This window comes from Pelophylax lessonae (assembly GCF_965119305.1).
Source record: "Pelophylax lessonae genome assembly, chromosome: 1".
NCBI classification, from domain to species: Eukaryota; Metazoa; Chordata; class Amphibia; order Anura; family Ranidae; genus Pelophylax; species Pelophylax lessonae.
The window spans coordinates 745,356,642-745,372,590 of record NC_138768.1 but is presented as its reverse complement, the minus strand read 5'-3'; the positions used below and the strand labels follow the sequence as shown (position 1 = coordinate 745,372,590).

The following is a 15,949-nucleotide window of genomic DNA, read 5'->3' as shown; positions in this document are numbered from 1 at the left end:
CCAGAGTGTTTTCTCACAAGATTCCCAATACTCACTTTTCCCAGGACCACATTGCAAGACCTGTAATGTTACCTTTGTCTAAACACTGCAAGTGGAAGTTGAGGTGAATGACTTTTAATTATTCTCCTAATGTATGTTTGTGTGTGTGTTTGCGTGCGTGTGTATTTGTTTTTTTTATGCAGCCTTTTTTACACCACCTTTCTGTAAAGCTGAAAGAATCAGTAGATGTTGCATTTTGCATATTCCATTTTAAGAATATAAGACATATACAGTAATGAAAAAAGGTGGTGCTATTTTTAAAGCTCTATGGCCAGTTGGAATTATACGGTCATCATGCTGGTATTACATTGGCAGTTGTTTAGACCATTGTGAAAACAAATGTTGGTTTGTTTAAAATATATATATATATTTTTTTTTTCACTTCACACATACATTTTTGTGATTATGGCAATTATAATGAAATCAGATCCTGCAACAGTGATGTACTCATTTATTAGAATTGTTGGCAATACGCTTGGCACAGAAGGTGCTCTATTGCAAATTACAAGGGTTTATTAGTTGTGAAGATCCATGGTGGATAAAAACTGATGATTTTTAAAAATAAAAAAAAATGATTTTTTTATTTAAATCTGAGTTTTTTTATCAAATTTATTTTAATAAAATAATTTTGGTGTAAAAATCTATCTAAACATAGTTTTGAATTTAAGATACATTTATTCATTTAGTTTATTTAGCATGAAATTGAGCTTAGTTATGTAGCATGAGACTGTATATTCTGCAAAATGTACATTTTTGGTAAACTCATTCAAAGAATCCAAGCTCTGCAAGCTAAGATAATATGCACTGCATTGATGCCATCACACAATTTCACACTAACTACCAGCAAGAATGAGTCCTTACATTTAAAGAGCATCTGTCATTTCAGATCCATCATGGCAGCGCCTGTTAGTGGGCATCAACTCACCTGCTGCCACCAGGTCCCTCGCCTGCCGCATCATCAGCCCCCCCCATTAAAGTGAATAAGACTGTCAGTGAGTCAACAGTGGGTCAATGGAGGAGCCACAGTGAGTCAATGGATTAGCCGCTGCGGGACAGAGATGATAGTTGCTCTTTAAAAATTATGATTTAAACCGAGTTGATTTAAATCAAGCCTTTTTACTAGTGATTTAAATCCTGATTTAAATTGTGATTTAAATCGACTTGATTTAAATTAAATCCACCCTGGCTCTAATTATGTCTGTTTTTTTTTATTATTTTTTTTTTTTTATTAAAAGTGCTAGTGCTTCTAAAAATTAACATATTTTCATTCCTACTGTCTTAATAGACACCTAAGTGACCCCAACAAGATAGTTTTTATATATTTCAAAAAGATTCTGTATGTATTAAAGAAAATATCTTTGCCCATTGTCACCATTGGAATAAGCAGTTTGAGTGATTTGTCAGGTACAATTGCCTTTTCTTGCTATGTTGAGGAACTTGGACATAAGTTTGTAAAGCAATACCCAGTTCTTAGATAACAGTTCCTGGAAACCTTAGATGTTAGGAGTTTCAGTACTTGAACTATGACTTCTGCTGTCAAAGCCAAACCAGCCAATTGACCAAAAATAATACTAAAAGACATTTTAGCATATTCTGGTTCTTATATTTCTCTCTTTTCCTTTGTGGTTAATAACATTCCCTGGTACTGCTATGCTTTCTTGGTTCACCCCCACATATATGCAATATTATACGATAATGCAATTTTAGGAGACACGCATTATAAATGAATAGTCTTCAGCCCTTTTATAAAATTGTATTTAAATTTTATAAAAAGAGGATCTGCCACTTTGCCCAGCCAGGGTAAAGTGATAGAATCTGATTAAGGACCACTCTGACTGACATATTCTAAAGTCTGCCACACTTCCATGCTGCTCTTTTGCTCCATTAAGAATTTCTGGGTTTGGGGAAGCATGTGACCTCTTCCTATGATGCAGTGCCCAGGCCAGAGAGACCAAATGCCTGGACACTGCCACTTGAGTAAGGGTGTCATATCCAGAGATGTATAGTAACTAAGTAGAACTACTTCACTACTTTACTTAAGTACCGAAAGGCGGTATCTGTACTTTCCTGGAGTATAATTTTGTTCTCCTACTTCCACTTTTACTTCACTACATTTTTTCGATGATTTCAATACTTCTACTCCGATATTTTTTTTTTGTGCTGCATAGTTACTCGTTACAATTATAAAAATTACCACTGCCAGAACAGTAGATGGCAGGTTTCATGAAGCTCAAAACATGTGTATTATCAGCGCATACGGAAATAAATGCTACTGTATGCATAAATAAAAGCTGCATTTGAAATAATAAAAAATAATATGATGTTCAAACTTTTGACTTCTTTCTTTAATAACTACATAACACAGCACTTGTACTTTTACTTTCAGTACTTGAGTAGCAATTTTTTTTTTCAAAACTACTGGTACTTTTACTTTCAGTACTTGAGTAGCAACATTTTAAAAAAAAACTACTTGCAATACTTAAGTACAAAAAATGTTGAATACTTTAGTACTTCTACTTATTCAAGTAAGGGGTTTCGAGTACTTTATACAACTCTGGTCATATTATCAACCCCATATAAGATTCCACACTTGGAGCTTGCGCAATGTTAGGAGTCAGTGGAACGGAGTGGCAGGGGAGCACAGCAAGCACAGGGAGGGGTAATAAAATAAAGTTGTTGATAACTTCATGTGCTTTATGGCTCCATTTTTAGCATTGTTCCCTGGACTACAAAATGCCTCCCTCTGTTATGGAGAAGAGAGGGTGGTTATGTGTAGTCCTAACATTGTGATATATAATCTTAACACACTCCCTTTACTAGTGTGACAACGCTGCTCAGTACAGTTTGGTTGTCACCCAAGGACATGAAGTGGGTTTATGGTAGGATTACCAGGTTAAATAAAGAAGGGAAAGGGTGAAAAAAGAAAAAATTATGCAACCACCACATCTAAGGATGGGAAAGCTGCAATACTATCAATATTTGCTCTTAGGTTTATACACTCTTTAGGAATCCCTATTTTTACAGTTCAGTTAACATGGTGTCTGTGATTATCAGCCCTAAACCTGTTGTAGTGCTCTTTTCATCAGCCTGAAATCTGTTTAAAAAAGTATGCTATATTTACATTAAAGCGGAGTTCCACCTTCCTCTCCACCCCCTCCAAAAATTAAAAGTCAGCAGCTACATATACTGTAGCTGCTGACTTTTAATATTAGGACACTTACCTGTCCTGGAGTCCAGTGATGTCAGCACCGCCACCATTGCCGGCAAGGGAACCTGCCAGTGAAGCCTTCCCATGTCCCTACTGCACATACGCGGAACGCGCTGCGCATTCCTATTGGCTCGGCGGCAGGGGAAGGAGGAGGGGGCCAAACTTCTGAGGGACGGCGCCGCAGCGCCATATCCCGGAAGTGGGGAAGGGTACCTGTCAAAAACAGGTACCTGTCCCCCCCCCCCCCCTGAAAGGTGCCAAATGTGGCACTGGACGGGGGGAGGAAGCAAAAGAGCAGAAGTTCCACTTTTGGGTGGAACTCCACTTTAAGCTGCACTGAGCAAACTAATGCATGCATATGTTTGTGCAGATATGTACTGACATTTCTACCTCTGGCATTGAGGAGTGTTAAAATGAATGAAGTGTTGTGCATACTCATTAAATCTCTGTGATTTGAAATAACATCATTGATTAATATAGTCCCATCCAACTTTAAATAACCACTGAATAAAGTATTCATTCACTTTCACTAGCCTCTGTCCTTAAAGTGATTGTAAACAATCACCTAATCACCTTGTAAAACAACCCATTCAGTTTAAAATAGAAATGAAAGGCAAAACATTTTTGCAAAGATATAAAAAAACAATTTAAATACTTTTTTTTTTATAAGTGATCACATTCCCTCTGTTCTCAGGTGCATAAGAGCTGGGGGATGAGAAGCAGCAGCACACTGAGCTTCCCTGTAAATGGCTGTTCAGCAGGGGCATAACAGGACAAGTCTGATCATTGGACAATGAGTTCCCAGCACAGCTAGAGAACTGACTACAATGTGCTCTCTTGCTTAGTGTGGTCAGTTTTTAATAGGAAAGCAAGGGGACTAGGAGGAACACCAAGGATTTCATATAAAGGAATCAATACAAAGAGAACAGGATACTTTCCCATACAAGTATATGGTACAGCAGGCACATATCAGGAATATGAAGTGTTGGGGTAAAAAACACTTTAAGCCTCATTTGTATACTACAGTCATACAAAATATACTGTAAATCCTCATTAGGGCGAGTTTGAACAGAAGTTAGTTTACTTTCCAGTATGGCGTTCAGCAACTAGACAAGACCTAAATAATCTAGGCAGGACCTCTAAACTCAATGCGAATATGTTTCTGTTCCTCAAAAACACAGCTTGACCACTCAACATTAATTTATTAATTATCCCGACCGAGTTTGCTAAAGGTGCAGTAGACTTGCATTTACCTGCTTCAGCTGCTGAAAAGCCTGCCAACACTGACCCTATTTGCTCTTTTTCTGCAAGCCACAGATGTTTAGGGGCATATGAAAGAAGAATAGATGTGAGTCTCACCTGTGACAAATGTACGAGCTGCTGGAGTGGCATTTTCATCTCCCAAGGTCTTTGAAGGAGCTGTGGTGGGCCAGTGGCTTGCTCTTTCCAGCGTACTAGTAACTCCTTGGTGCTCTTTGGCCTTTTCCATCCCTTGCTTTGTGCTATGTTCCTCCGCTGTGCTTGGTGTAAAGGGGAAAATCGGATTCTGATGCACAGTCTCTTTCTCCCTTCCAAAGTTTGTAATATTTTGGTCATCTTGAGTTGTATTAGAATTCAACAAAGGAGTCTGTGCATCCCATTTTCCAAGCGTCCTTTCTGAAGCATTGTCTCCCATCTTTACAAAAGGAATGTGATTAGGTCCTATTTCATAGCTGTTGGTTAATGGGTCACTTCTATTAAAGGCAAAACAATTTCTGTCTATTACACCTAAAAAGGAAAAATAGACAATTAAAACACTGTCTGCATTAAAACCTGTCTCTACCTATACATATAAATATACATATATATATATATATATATATATATATATATATATATATATATATATATATACACACATACAGACACACACACACTATATTTTCAAAAGTATTGGGACACCTGCCTTTACACGCACATGACCTTAACTGGCATCCCAGTCTTAGTCTGTAGGGTTCAATATTGAGTTGGCCCAACCTTTACAGCTATAACAGCTTCAACTCTTCTGGGAAAGCTGTCCACAAGGTTTAGGAGTGTGTCTACTGGCATGTTGGACCATTCTTCCAGAAGCGCATTTGTGAGGTCAGGCATTGATGTTGAATGAGAAGGCCTGGCTCGCAGTCTCCACTCCTTTTGGTTGAGGTTAGGACTGCTTACACTGGTCCAAATCCTTTGGTGAAGGGGGCATTTTGGTGTGGGGTTGTTTTTCAGGGGTTGTGCTTGGCCCCTTACTTCCAGTGAAGGGAACTCTTAAGGCGTCAGCATACCAAGATATTTTGCACAATTTCATGGTCCCAACTTTGTGGGAAAAGTTTGGGGATGGCCCCTTCCTGTTCCAACATGACTGCGCACCAGTGCACAAAGCAAAGTCCATTAAGACATGTATAAGTGAGTTTGGGGTGGAGGAACTTGACTGGCCTGCACAGAGTCCTGACCTCAACCGACAGAACACCTTTGGAATGAATTAGAGAAGAGAATGCGAGCCAGGCCTTCTCGTCCAACATTAATGCCTGACCTCACAAATGCGCTTCTGGAAGAATGATCAAACATTCCCATAGACACAATTTCTAAACCTTGTGGACAGCCTTACCAGAAGAGTTAAAGCTGTTATAGCTGCAAAGGGTGGGCCAACTCAATATTTAACCCTACGGACTAAGACTGGGATGCCATTAAAGTTTACGTGCGTGCAAAGACAGGTGTCCCAATCATTTTAACAATATAATGTATATATACATATTAGGATCAGTCTACAAGAGGTATTTAAGGTTTGGATACATGCCATAGGGTTGATTCCCCCACTGGCTTCTTGTATCTTATCAGACTGCTGCAAGATGTCTATGCCTAAATTCAACAGATGCCTTTACTTGCCATGTCCACCATGAGGGGTCTCAATCGCTCTACTGACATTTTTTATAGTGGTTGTTTTTATGGTGATGATTATGAAAAATGAAATGACAAATGTAAGACTCCGTGTTAAGATTTGCAGAGCTGTCAACTTGAGTAGGAAGTCCCACATACATATAAAAAAGCAATGTGTAATCCGAATCGCTATATATTAGGCGATAAAACTTCATACCACCAACCAACAGACAGGGCTCCTACGTGTGTTTCAATGGAAACTGTATTAGTGAGGAAAACTCTATTGCCACATGGTAAAATCAATACAATAAGCAATTTCAACGATGGCCTAAAATTTCCTGTAAATAATTAGCAATATCAAAAAGTGACATGAATTTAATAATAACAAGTAAAACAGGGCAGCAAATTCTTTTAAACATATGTTTAATAAAACTGTTGGTAAAACAGACTTTGTACAGACTGACATAAAGGAAAGTACAGTAAAAATATACAAGAAGACAGGAGGAGAGAGCAGGGTGAGCAGAGCAGAGAGATAACCTCTTTAAGACAGCCATACATGGATCCGAAAATGTCCAGTCCCTGCTGAGCCGGCTGAATTTCAATCCATGTATGGGCACTCTGGTTGTACAGAAGTCGATCTACCAACTGACTTCTGTACAACCCCCCTGTCGGAATTTACCCGCTCAATCAGTCCTGTAGGCCAGTGGTCCTCAACCCAGGCCTACAGGGCCCACTAACAGGCCAGGTTTTAAGTATTACCTTGGGGAGACGCAGACTAGAATACTGCAATCACTGAGCAGCAAATGATATTACCTGGGATGTATTTCAGTTATCTTGAAAACCTGGCCTGTTAGTGGGCCCTGTAGGCCAGGGTTGAGGACCACTGCTGTAGGCTACAGACTGCAGTGCTGATTAGTGTATTCTGAAGACGGGGAAGTGTCCCTACTGTCAATATACAATAGCTCAGCAGGGAGGAATCACGCATCCACCTGGAATGTGTGAATGGGGGAATCAAGGCAGTTTTATTTTTTATTCAACCCACTGGATGCCTCATTCTGCTGCGGCTCCTGCATTGTCTAACAAACAAGCTGGGGGCAAGGTGGTGTCAGTAATTCTAACAGAGAAAGTGGTGTTACCTGCCTGGCTGTACTGTGTGACAGGGCTGGGTAAATCTCTGGACTTAATGCATAAAGCTGTAAATGCTTTGGCAGATAAAACTGTTCCCTTACTTGCATTTCATCTGTGTATTTAGAAGTTAACATTAAGTTAAATTTTAATTCTCAATTTCCTAAGAAAAATAAAAAATTTGCTTTAAAAAAGATATCTTTAAATAATATATAATAGTGTTTCCTTCAGCTCTTCATTGACCCCTTCCGCTAGGGGCTGCCCACCATCCACAGATATTTAGTTGAGTCTAGGATGTATCGGCAGCGGCGTGCTTCCCAGATAGTGTGAGTTGCTCACCCGGGCATGATCTTTGTGACTGTGATTTTTACATTGTACCACCATCGTTTTATTTATTTTTTTTAATAAACATTGGAACTTTTCCAAAAAAAGATACTATACTATGAGAAGTCCGCCTCTTGTGTCCCCACACGTCACCTTTTAGGACCAACCATCTCCAGGTACGGAAGGCTGGATTACAGATTTGGATGATCCTTGCAAGCCTTATTTGATCTTTCTTGCCAAATGGCATCAGAGATCAACAACCTCTGGTGAGTGTGTATTCTCCCCATATTCCCAAGCACACGGAGGGTGGCACCCTCACCATTTTTTCTGGCATACAGCACCTTATACATTTGCACCTGTGCAAAGGATTCATGCACTATTGCACTTTGAGAAGACGTTTAAGTTGTGGTTATCATCACTTATGCTGATTTTTTTACGTTTTTGGACTTATTTTTGCACTATAAGCTGTTGCACTTTATATATATATTTTGGACTTCGTTTTTCACATTCCAATACTGCACGTTATAACATGGTTGAACTCACATTTTTATAGGTAATATATTCACGTGTATTTCATTGTTACCTATCACAGGGTTTATGTATGACGTACACGTACTCATTGAGGAATTGCGCTGCTAATAGTTCTTTGACTACTCTTTTTCCAATAAATACAGTATGTAGGGTTTCTTCACATGTACTTGGACCCTAGGGAGCCTCAGTCTTTTTTATGGCGATGTTATATTTGAAGGGCTATATGGGGCTTTATTTCTTGTCTATCTCCGTCCTTTATCTTCCAACTTTCCTCAAAAGGCTCTTACTCTTCCATAACCCTCCTACCATTACCATCCTCCCACTATTACTTTAAGATGTACCGTATTTTCCGGCGTATAAGACGACTGGGCGTATAAGACGACCCCCCAACTTTTCCAGTTAAAATATAGAGTATACATGTAAACATAAAACAGTGCAAGTGGATTAAACTTTTCCAAATTCACTCTAAAGCTGAAAGGAAGGATAAAACAGTAAACCCATGGGAGGCTCCACAACCCCCCTCCTTGCATCCCAGTCCCCCTCCTTGTATCCCAATCCCCTCCACACTCTCCCTCCTTGTATCCCAATCCACTCCACAGTCCCCCCCCCCTTACTTGCACATTACTCCCTTTAACAGTCCCCTTTACAGCCCCCTCCCTTACCTGACACAGCAGATAGAGGATGCAGCATGTCCGAGCATAAGGCAGTAGCTGTCCAACTTTCCATTTAACAGGCAGATTGGTTGCTAGGACCAACTCTAGAAACAACAAATCACAGGCTTTTTAACTTAGACAGCTCCTGCCTTCTGCTCGGAAATGCTGCATGCTCTATCTGCTACCTGCTGTGTAAGTATGAAATCAGCGGCGGGGGAAGGAGGAGTCACACGGGAGAGGAGAAGACACATTTACTGATACCACAGCACTTGTCACCTGCCAAAACTCCCCCCAACTCACCCCCTACAGCCAGCACTGGACTAGCAGTGTAGGGAGCTCAGTCTACACTGCAAAGCCTGACATACCTGAGCAGGGCGCAGTGAGTGATATTGAAAGCACCAGCACCTTGGTTGAACTGGATGGACTGATGTCTTTTTTCAACCTCACTAACTAGGTAACTATGTAACCTTCTCCCCTGATGGGGGTGGAGGTAGGGGCAGGGGAGCCTGGATGGGAGTTCTCTGTCAGCTTAGGCAGTCCGTGTGGCAGCATAGCTGAAGTGCTCTCACTCCTCACACCACATGCAGCCAGCAGGACGTCAGCACAGCCTACCCTGCCTATAGGTTGCGCCGGCCCTGCTTACAACCTCGTGCATACCGCAGCCGTTTTTGAGCCCCCACCGCATATTCTCCAGTTCGGCTCCAGCATCCGCCCTATAAGACGACACCTTTTATAGGACGACCCCCGACTTTTGAGAAGATTTTCCTGGGTTAAAAAGTCGTCTTATACGCCGCAAAATAAAGAAAATAACATTGGGAACAGTAATTGCTCACCTTGAGCAAAGTATCTTAAATGTGTTTGTCCACTACAAACTTAAAGTGGAGTTCTAGTGGTTTTTGTGCTTATTAAAAGTCAGCAGCTGCAAAAAGTGTAGCTGCTGACTTATAATAAACACACACTCACCTGGCCCATGATCCAGCGATGCGGCCGCTAGAATCCTCAGTTCTCTCCCCGCCTCTCCTCAGTGCCGGAATCACAAGTACGGGCACCAGGCTGTGACAGTGTGCGACTTTACGGCCGTGTTGCGCTGCACCTCCTCAATGGCCAGGCAATCTTTTGGGACCTGTGACATGTCCCAGAAGATTGCAGGGAGGGAGGGGGAGAGGAGAACTTCTGCTCAAGTCGTCTAGGCGGCCCAAGTGAAAATGGGAGCGGGTACCGGTCAAAACTAGGTACCCACTCACCCCCCCCAAAAAAAGAAAATGACATGCTAAATGTCCTTAAGCAGTTTTAGACCAGAAGGGTTTGCCCCCTTAATGATCAGGCCATTTTTTGCGATCCAGCACTGTGTTACTTTAACGTACAATTGCGCGGTCGTGCAACACTGTACCGAAATAAAATTGATGCCCTTATTTCCCCACAAACAGAGCTTTCTTTTGGTGGTATTTGATCACCTGTGCGATTTTTATTTTTTGCGCTATAAACAAAAAAAAGAGCAACAAAAAAAACATTTTCACATTCTGCTATATAACATACCCAAAAAAAAATGTAAAAATCAAAATTTTTCATTCTTTTAGACCAATTTGTATTCTGCTACATATTTTTGGTAAAACAAAATCCCAGTAAGCATATTTTGATTGGTTTGCGCAAAAGTTATCGTGTCTACAAACTAGGGAAAGATTTATGTCATTTTTATTTATTTATTTTTTATTTATTTATTTTTTCTACTAGTAATGGCGGCGATCTGCAATTTTAAGCAGGACTGCGCCATTGCGGCGGACAGACTGGACCCCTAACTGACATTTTTGACACTTTTGGGGGGACCAGTGACATTACTACAGTAATCAGTGCTAAAAATATGCACTGTTACTGTAATAATGACATTGGCAGGGAAGGGATTAACACAGTGGTGATCAAAGGGTTAAGTGTGAACCTAGGGGAGTATTTTCTAACTGTATGGGGGATGGGCTTGTGAAATGACCATAGAGACCTGTGATCCTATATAGAAGGATCACAGGCGCTCTCATCATTTCAGAGAGAACAATGGTCAGCTGTGTTTACAACAACTGACCGCCTTTCTCTCTCAGCGGGGAGCGATCGCGGCATCCCCACTGTCTAGTGGGGGTGGGAGCACGCCGCCAGCACCACTCTTTCCAACCGACGTACCCATATGTCAATTCGCGCAGCCGAGCCAGCCTGCCGCGGGTGGTCCGCAAGTGGTTAAAGTGGAACTTCCACTTCTGGGTGGAACTCCGCTTTAACTTTCTACGCATGTTATACTTTTGCTCAGTGATGCTGATTTGGTTGTAATGCCTTGTAACTCTCTTTTATCTGTTATGTACCATGCTGTGAAAACTGGTACCAACTAATATCGATTTTTGTAAATAAAGATTTTATTTAAAAAGAATAGAATTATGTATCCTGCTGTGCTGAACTGGGCTGTGCTGTATGGAAGAGTAGTATAAATCCCAGAAGTGGATGGACAAAATACAATCTTTATGGCAGATAAAACAGCTGGTATTCAATAAACTTGATGCATGCAAATTCATTTAAAGATTGAAAAGTTACATAATCTAATTATACCTTACAATCATTTCTATAAAACAAAGAAGTATATTACAGTTTCACGTTATTCTTTCAAAAAATGTAATGCAAAGCCACATTACCAGGCTAGCAAATAACAGGTTACCTTCCTTTCTATATCTCAAGGTGTTCCCAGTCAATCTAATATATTGTTTCAATGGGCAATTACCTTTATCCCACTTGTGATTGCACATAATGATACAGTGTCATTTTACTTTAATTGCAATTAGATTACTGTAGCTCATTCAGTTTCCTGAACTGAGATAACATTTCCTCTTCATCAGCCTTTAAATGTCATGTATTTTAAGATTATCTTGCTCAGTACTGGTGTTTGAAAGGGCACCGTTCTGCCACATTGTATATTTAGAAACCGGCTATGCGGAAAATGGTGCTACCCATGTTTGTTGTATGAAATTTATTTGTGATGTAGGATAATTAAAAAACTCCAACCCTGCGTTGGTTGTATATTGCTTTAACCAATAATGATGTTTGTGCCCGCACACAATGCAGCTGTTGTGACAGCTTTCTGCTTTCCCTTCAGTGGAACTAAAGCCATAAAAGCAAATTAAATGATTTGTATGGCGCTCTTGAGTCCATGCTATAATCTAATATCCGTTTTCTTTTGAAAAAAAAAAAAAAAGGAAAAAAAAAATAAAAAAGCTTTTTAAATTTAATCAGTCTTGCTTCTGCCATAACTCACTTTCAATCTTGTGTGTTTAAATATATCCCAGGCATTTCATGGAAAAACTATTTTTAGCTATGCCCTGTTAAAATGAGAAATACAAATCTCGGAGAAGGCAACAATTGTGTTTTTTACTTCCTTTTTCAAGAACTGCTGGGAGGGAAATGGAAGCACTGACTCTGATGTCATTGACTGCAGTTAGAATAACATGCTTGAGGTTAAAAAAATATTAAATGGCATTACTTTATCATATATCAATTTATCAGCTGCCTCCATTCATTGTAAATATCCTTTTGTGTAATAAATCATTAGTTGTATCTAAAAAAAAAAAAAAAAAAAAAAAGACTAAATACAATTTAAAAAGTGCATACAGTCAGGTCCATAAATATTGGGACATTGACACAATTCTGATCTTTTTGGCTCTATACACCACCACAATTGATTTGAAATAAAACAAACAAGATGTGCTTTAATTGCAGACTTTCAGCTTTAATTTGAGGGTATTTACATCCAAATCAGGTGAACAGTGTAGGAATTACAACAGTTTGTATATGTGCCTCCCACTTTTTAAGGGACCAAAAGTAATGGGACAGATTAACAATCATAAATCAAGCGTTCACTTTTTAATACTTGGTTGCAAATCCTTTGCAGTCAATTACAGCCTGAAGTCTGGAACGCATAGACATCACCAGACTCTGGCTTTCATCCCTGGTGATGCTCTGCCAGGCCTCTACTGCAACTGTCTTCAGTTCCTGCTTGTTCTTGGGGCATTTTCCCTTCAGTTTTGTCTTCAGCAAGTGAAATGCATGCTCAATCGGATTCAGGTCAGGTGATTGACTTGGCCATTGCATAACATTCCACTAAACTCTTTGGTTGCTTTCGCATTATGCTTCGGTGTCATTGTCCATCTGCACAGTGAAGCGCTGTTCAATGAGTTCTGAAGCATTTGGCTGAATATGAGCAGATAATATTGCCCGAAACACTTCAGAATTCATCCTGCTGCTTTTGTCAGCAGTCACATCATCAATAAATACAAGAGAACCAGTTCCATTGGCAGCCATACATGCCCACGCCATGACACTACCACCACCATGCTTCACTGATGAGGTGGTATGCTCTGGATCATGAGCAGTTCCTTTCCTTCTCCATGCTCTTCTCTTTCCATCACTCTGATACAAGTTGATCTTGGTCTCCTCTGTCCATAGGATGTTGTTCCAGAACCATGAAGGCTTTTTTAGATGTTGTTTTTCAAACTCTAATTTGGCCTTCCTGTTTTTGAGGCTCACCAATGGTTTACATCTTGTGGTGAACCCTCTGTATTCACTCTGGTGAAGTCTTCTCTTGATTGTTGACTTTGACACACATACACCTACCTCTTGGAGAGTGTTCTTGATCTGGCCAACTGTTGTGAAGGGTGTTTTCTTCACCAGGGAAATAATTCTTCGGTCATCCGCCACAGTTGTTTTGCATGGTCCGCCGGGTCTTTTGGTGTTGCTGAGCTCACCGGTGCGTTCTCTCTTTTTAAGGATGTTCCAAACAGTTGATTTGGCCACACCTAATGTTTTTGCTATCTCTCTGATGGGTTTGTTTTGTTTTTTCAGCCTAATGATGGCTTGCTTCACTGATAGTGACAGCTCTTTGGATCTCATATTGAGAGTTGACAGCAACAAATTCCAAATGCAAATAGCACACTTGAAATTAACTCTGGACCTTTTATCTGCTCCTTGTAAATGGGATAATGAGGAAATAACACACACCTGGCTATGGAACAGCTGAGCAGCCAATTGTCCCATTACTTTTGGTCCCTTAAAAAGTGGGAGGCACATATACAAACTGTTGTAATTCCTACACCTTTCACCTGATTTGGATGTAAATGCTCTCAAATTAAAGCTGAAAGTCTGCAGTTAAAGCACATATTGCTTGTTTAATGTAAAATCCATTGTGGTGGTGTATAGAGCCAAAAAGATCAGAACTGTGTCAATGTCCCAATATTTATGGTTTAATGACCTGTTTATCTTGCCAGAAAATGTGTTGCTTTCACATGCTTTAACAGGCTGATACTGTTGTGTGTTCTGCTTTGAAATGAAAACGTCAGTATTCTACCTAACCAAACTTTGTTAAGATCTATATAGAAATAACTTGTATGTGTTTGTATAGTTCTGCATACAAAAGCAAACATATGTAGGGATGCATTGAATTCCGCTAATAAACATGTTCAGGAAGTTCTCAGAAGCTTGCATCATCCAAAGTATACTCTTTGGAAAATATGTTTTGAGTTTGTTGGTGGGTGAAATCTACTTAGGCAGGTGATACTGATGACTGCGGTCTGCTGTTAATTATATCAAGCAAGGGATTTTGCATGCTAAAAGAGAAGCAACCACTAATATGTACTTGTCCCACATTCAAAAATGTTTATGTAATGCAACCAGGCAACCTTTCCCCTTTTTTTTTTCCTAAAATGAAGGACCCAAGTTTGACCCATATTTAAAAGCTTTAGCCAGTTTGTTACGGACTGAGACTGATCCCTCAAATAACAAAATATGGTTGCCAATCACTCATGGCATCTCTTTCAGGCTGTGGAGGTCAGATACCACAAACAAAAGTCTGTATAGCCGGTGCAATTCAAAATAATGTTATAAAAGCAGAGGGAATCAGCGCTTAATTTCTGAAAATGGTGGACCACGGATAAATAGTTTATAAGTAAAAAGATATGACCAATGTAAACATGAGAAAAAGATGATAATAAAACAATAATGATCTGAGACAATAAGATGACAGTCCTTGTATAACAATATGAATAATATATAAAGTGCTGACGTGATAATGAATAAAGTGATCAGTGCCAAATCATATAAGTGGTAAAAAGTAGACAATAATCCTGATGGTGGGCAACAGACCGGTTGCACAATAACAGTGATATAAACGACAATATTCAGGCTCGGTTCACACTATTGCGATGCGGGAAGGCTGCGAATTCGCAGCCTGTTCCCGCATCGCACACGCACCCCCGGCAGTTCACACTGCCATATGCGATCCGCTGGGGGTGTCAATGTAATCTTAACGACACCCCCAGTTTGATCGCATATCGCAGTGCGATCGTGCAGTTCGCACAGGATCGGATCGGATGTGAACCGCTGTGCGATCCGATCCTGATGCGGCAGCAAAAATGCCTCCTGTGCGTCTTTGCTGCGGGTGCGATGCGAATTTAGCCATACAAACTGTATGGCTAAACTCGCACCGCACAGCTGATCGCATGTCATGTCGGAGCAGTGCGCTCCGACATGACATGCGAACCCGGCACACGCAGAAGTGTGAACCGGCTCTTAATGTAAGTGGGGGTGTAGTAGATTAATCAGTGCAAAATAATCAAAAAATTGATCAGCAAATAAATGCTGCGAGGTGCTTGACTGCAACAAAGTAAAAAAATGAATATATATCAAAAATAAATAAATAAAAATCTACAAAGCACAAAGTCCCAAATAAATATGTGCTTAAATATAAAGTGCCGATAATATCGAGTGAAGATGATTAAAAGTTCATATGTGATCCAGTGACACAAAAGGGACAATTCCAGTGACAGCCAAGTGCAATAAATCCTGAGCTTGGAATCCAAATGAATTGCAATGGCCGCTCACCTCCATTAACACTCAAATGAGCTTTTTGGTGTAATCAATCACCATAGGCGACCTCTGGATGTTCTCCAATAAAATAGGGGGCTTATTGATGTGAATAAATGGATCTCCAAAATATAATGCCCAATCGGTATACCTTTCCTTATTATGGTGTCAGCATTCAGGCAGAAATAGATCGGTGTTCCTGGGACACTCGCTCATCAAAAATAAGAGGGGGCTCTCATAGTGTAGTAAATCAGGATTTTAATATAACATAAATGTAGAAAACTTACAG

At 40.1% G+C, this 15,949-nt stretch overlaps 1 protein-coding gene across 1 annotated transcript in view; it reads right to left on the bottom strand.

Annotated features, from left to right (window-relative positions):
* CORIN (corin, serine peptidase) overlaps nucleotides 1–15,949 on the bottom strand; it is a gene marked incomplete at its 5' end in the record, with an annotated part of 372,660 nt that overhangs the window by 215,770 nt on the left and 140,941 nt on the right. The window contains 1 exon segment of the mRNA XM_082265807.1: nucleotides 4,607–5,014. Within this exon segment, the coding sequence (XP_082121933.1) occupies nucleotides 4,607–5,014 (408 nt within the window).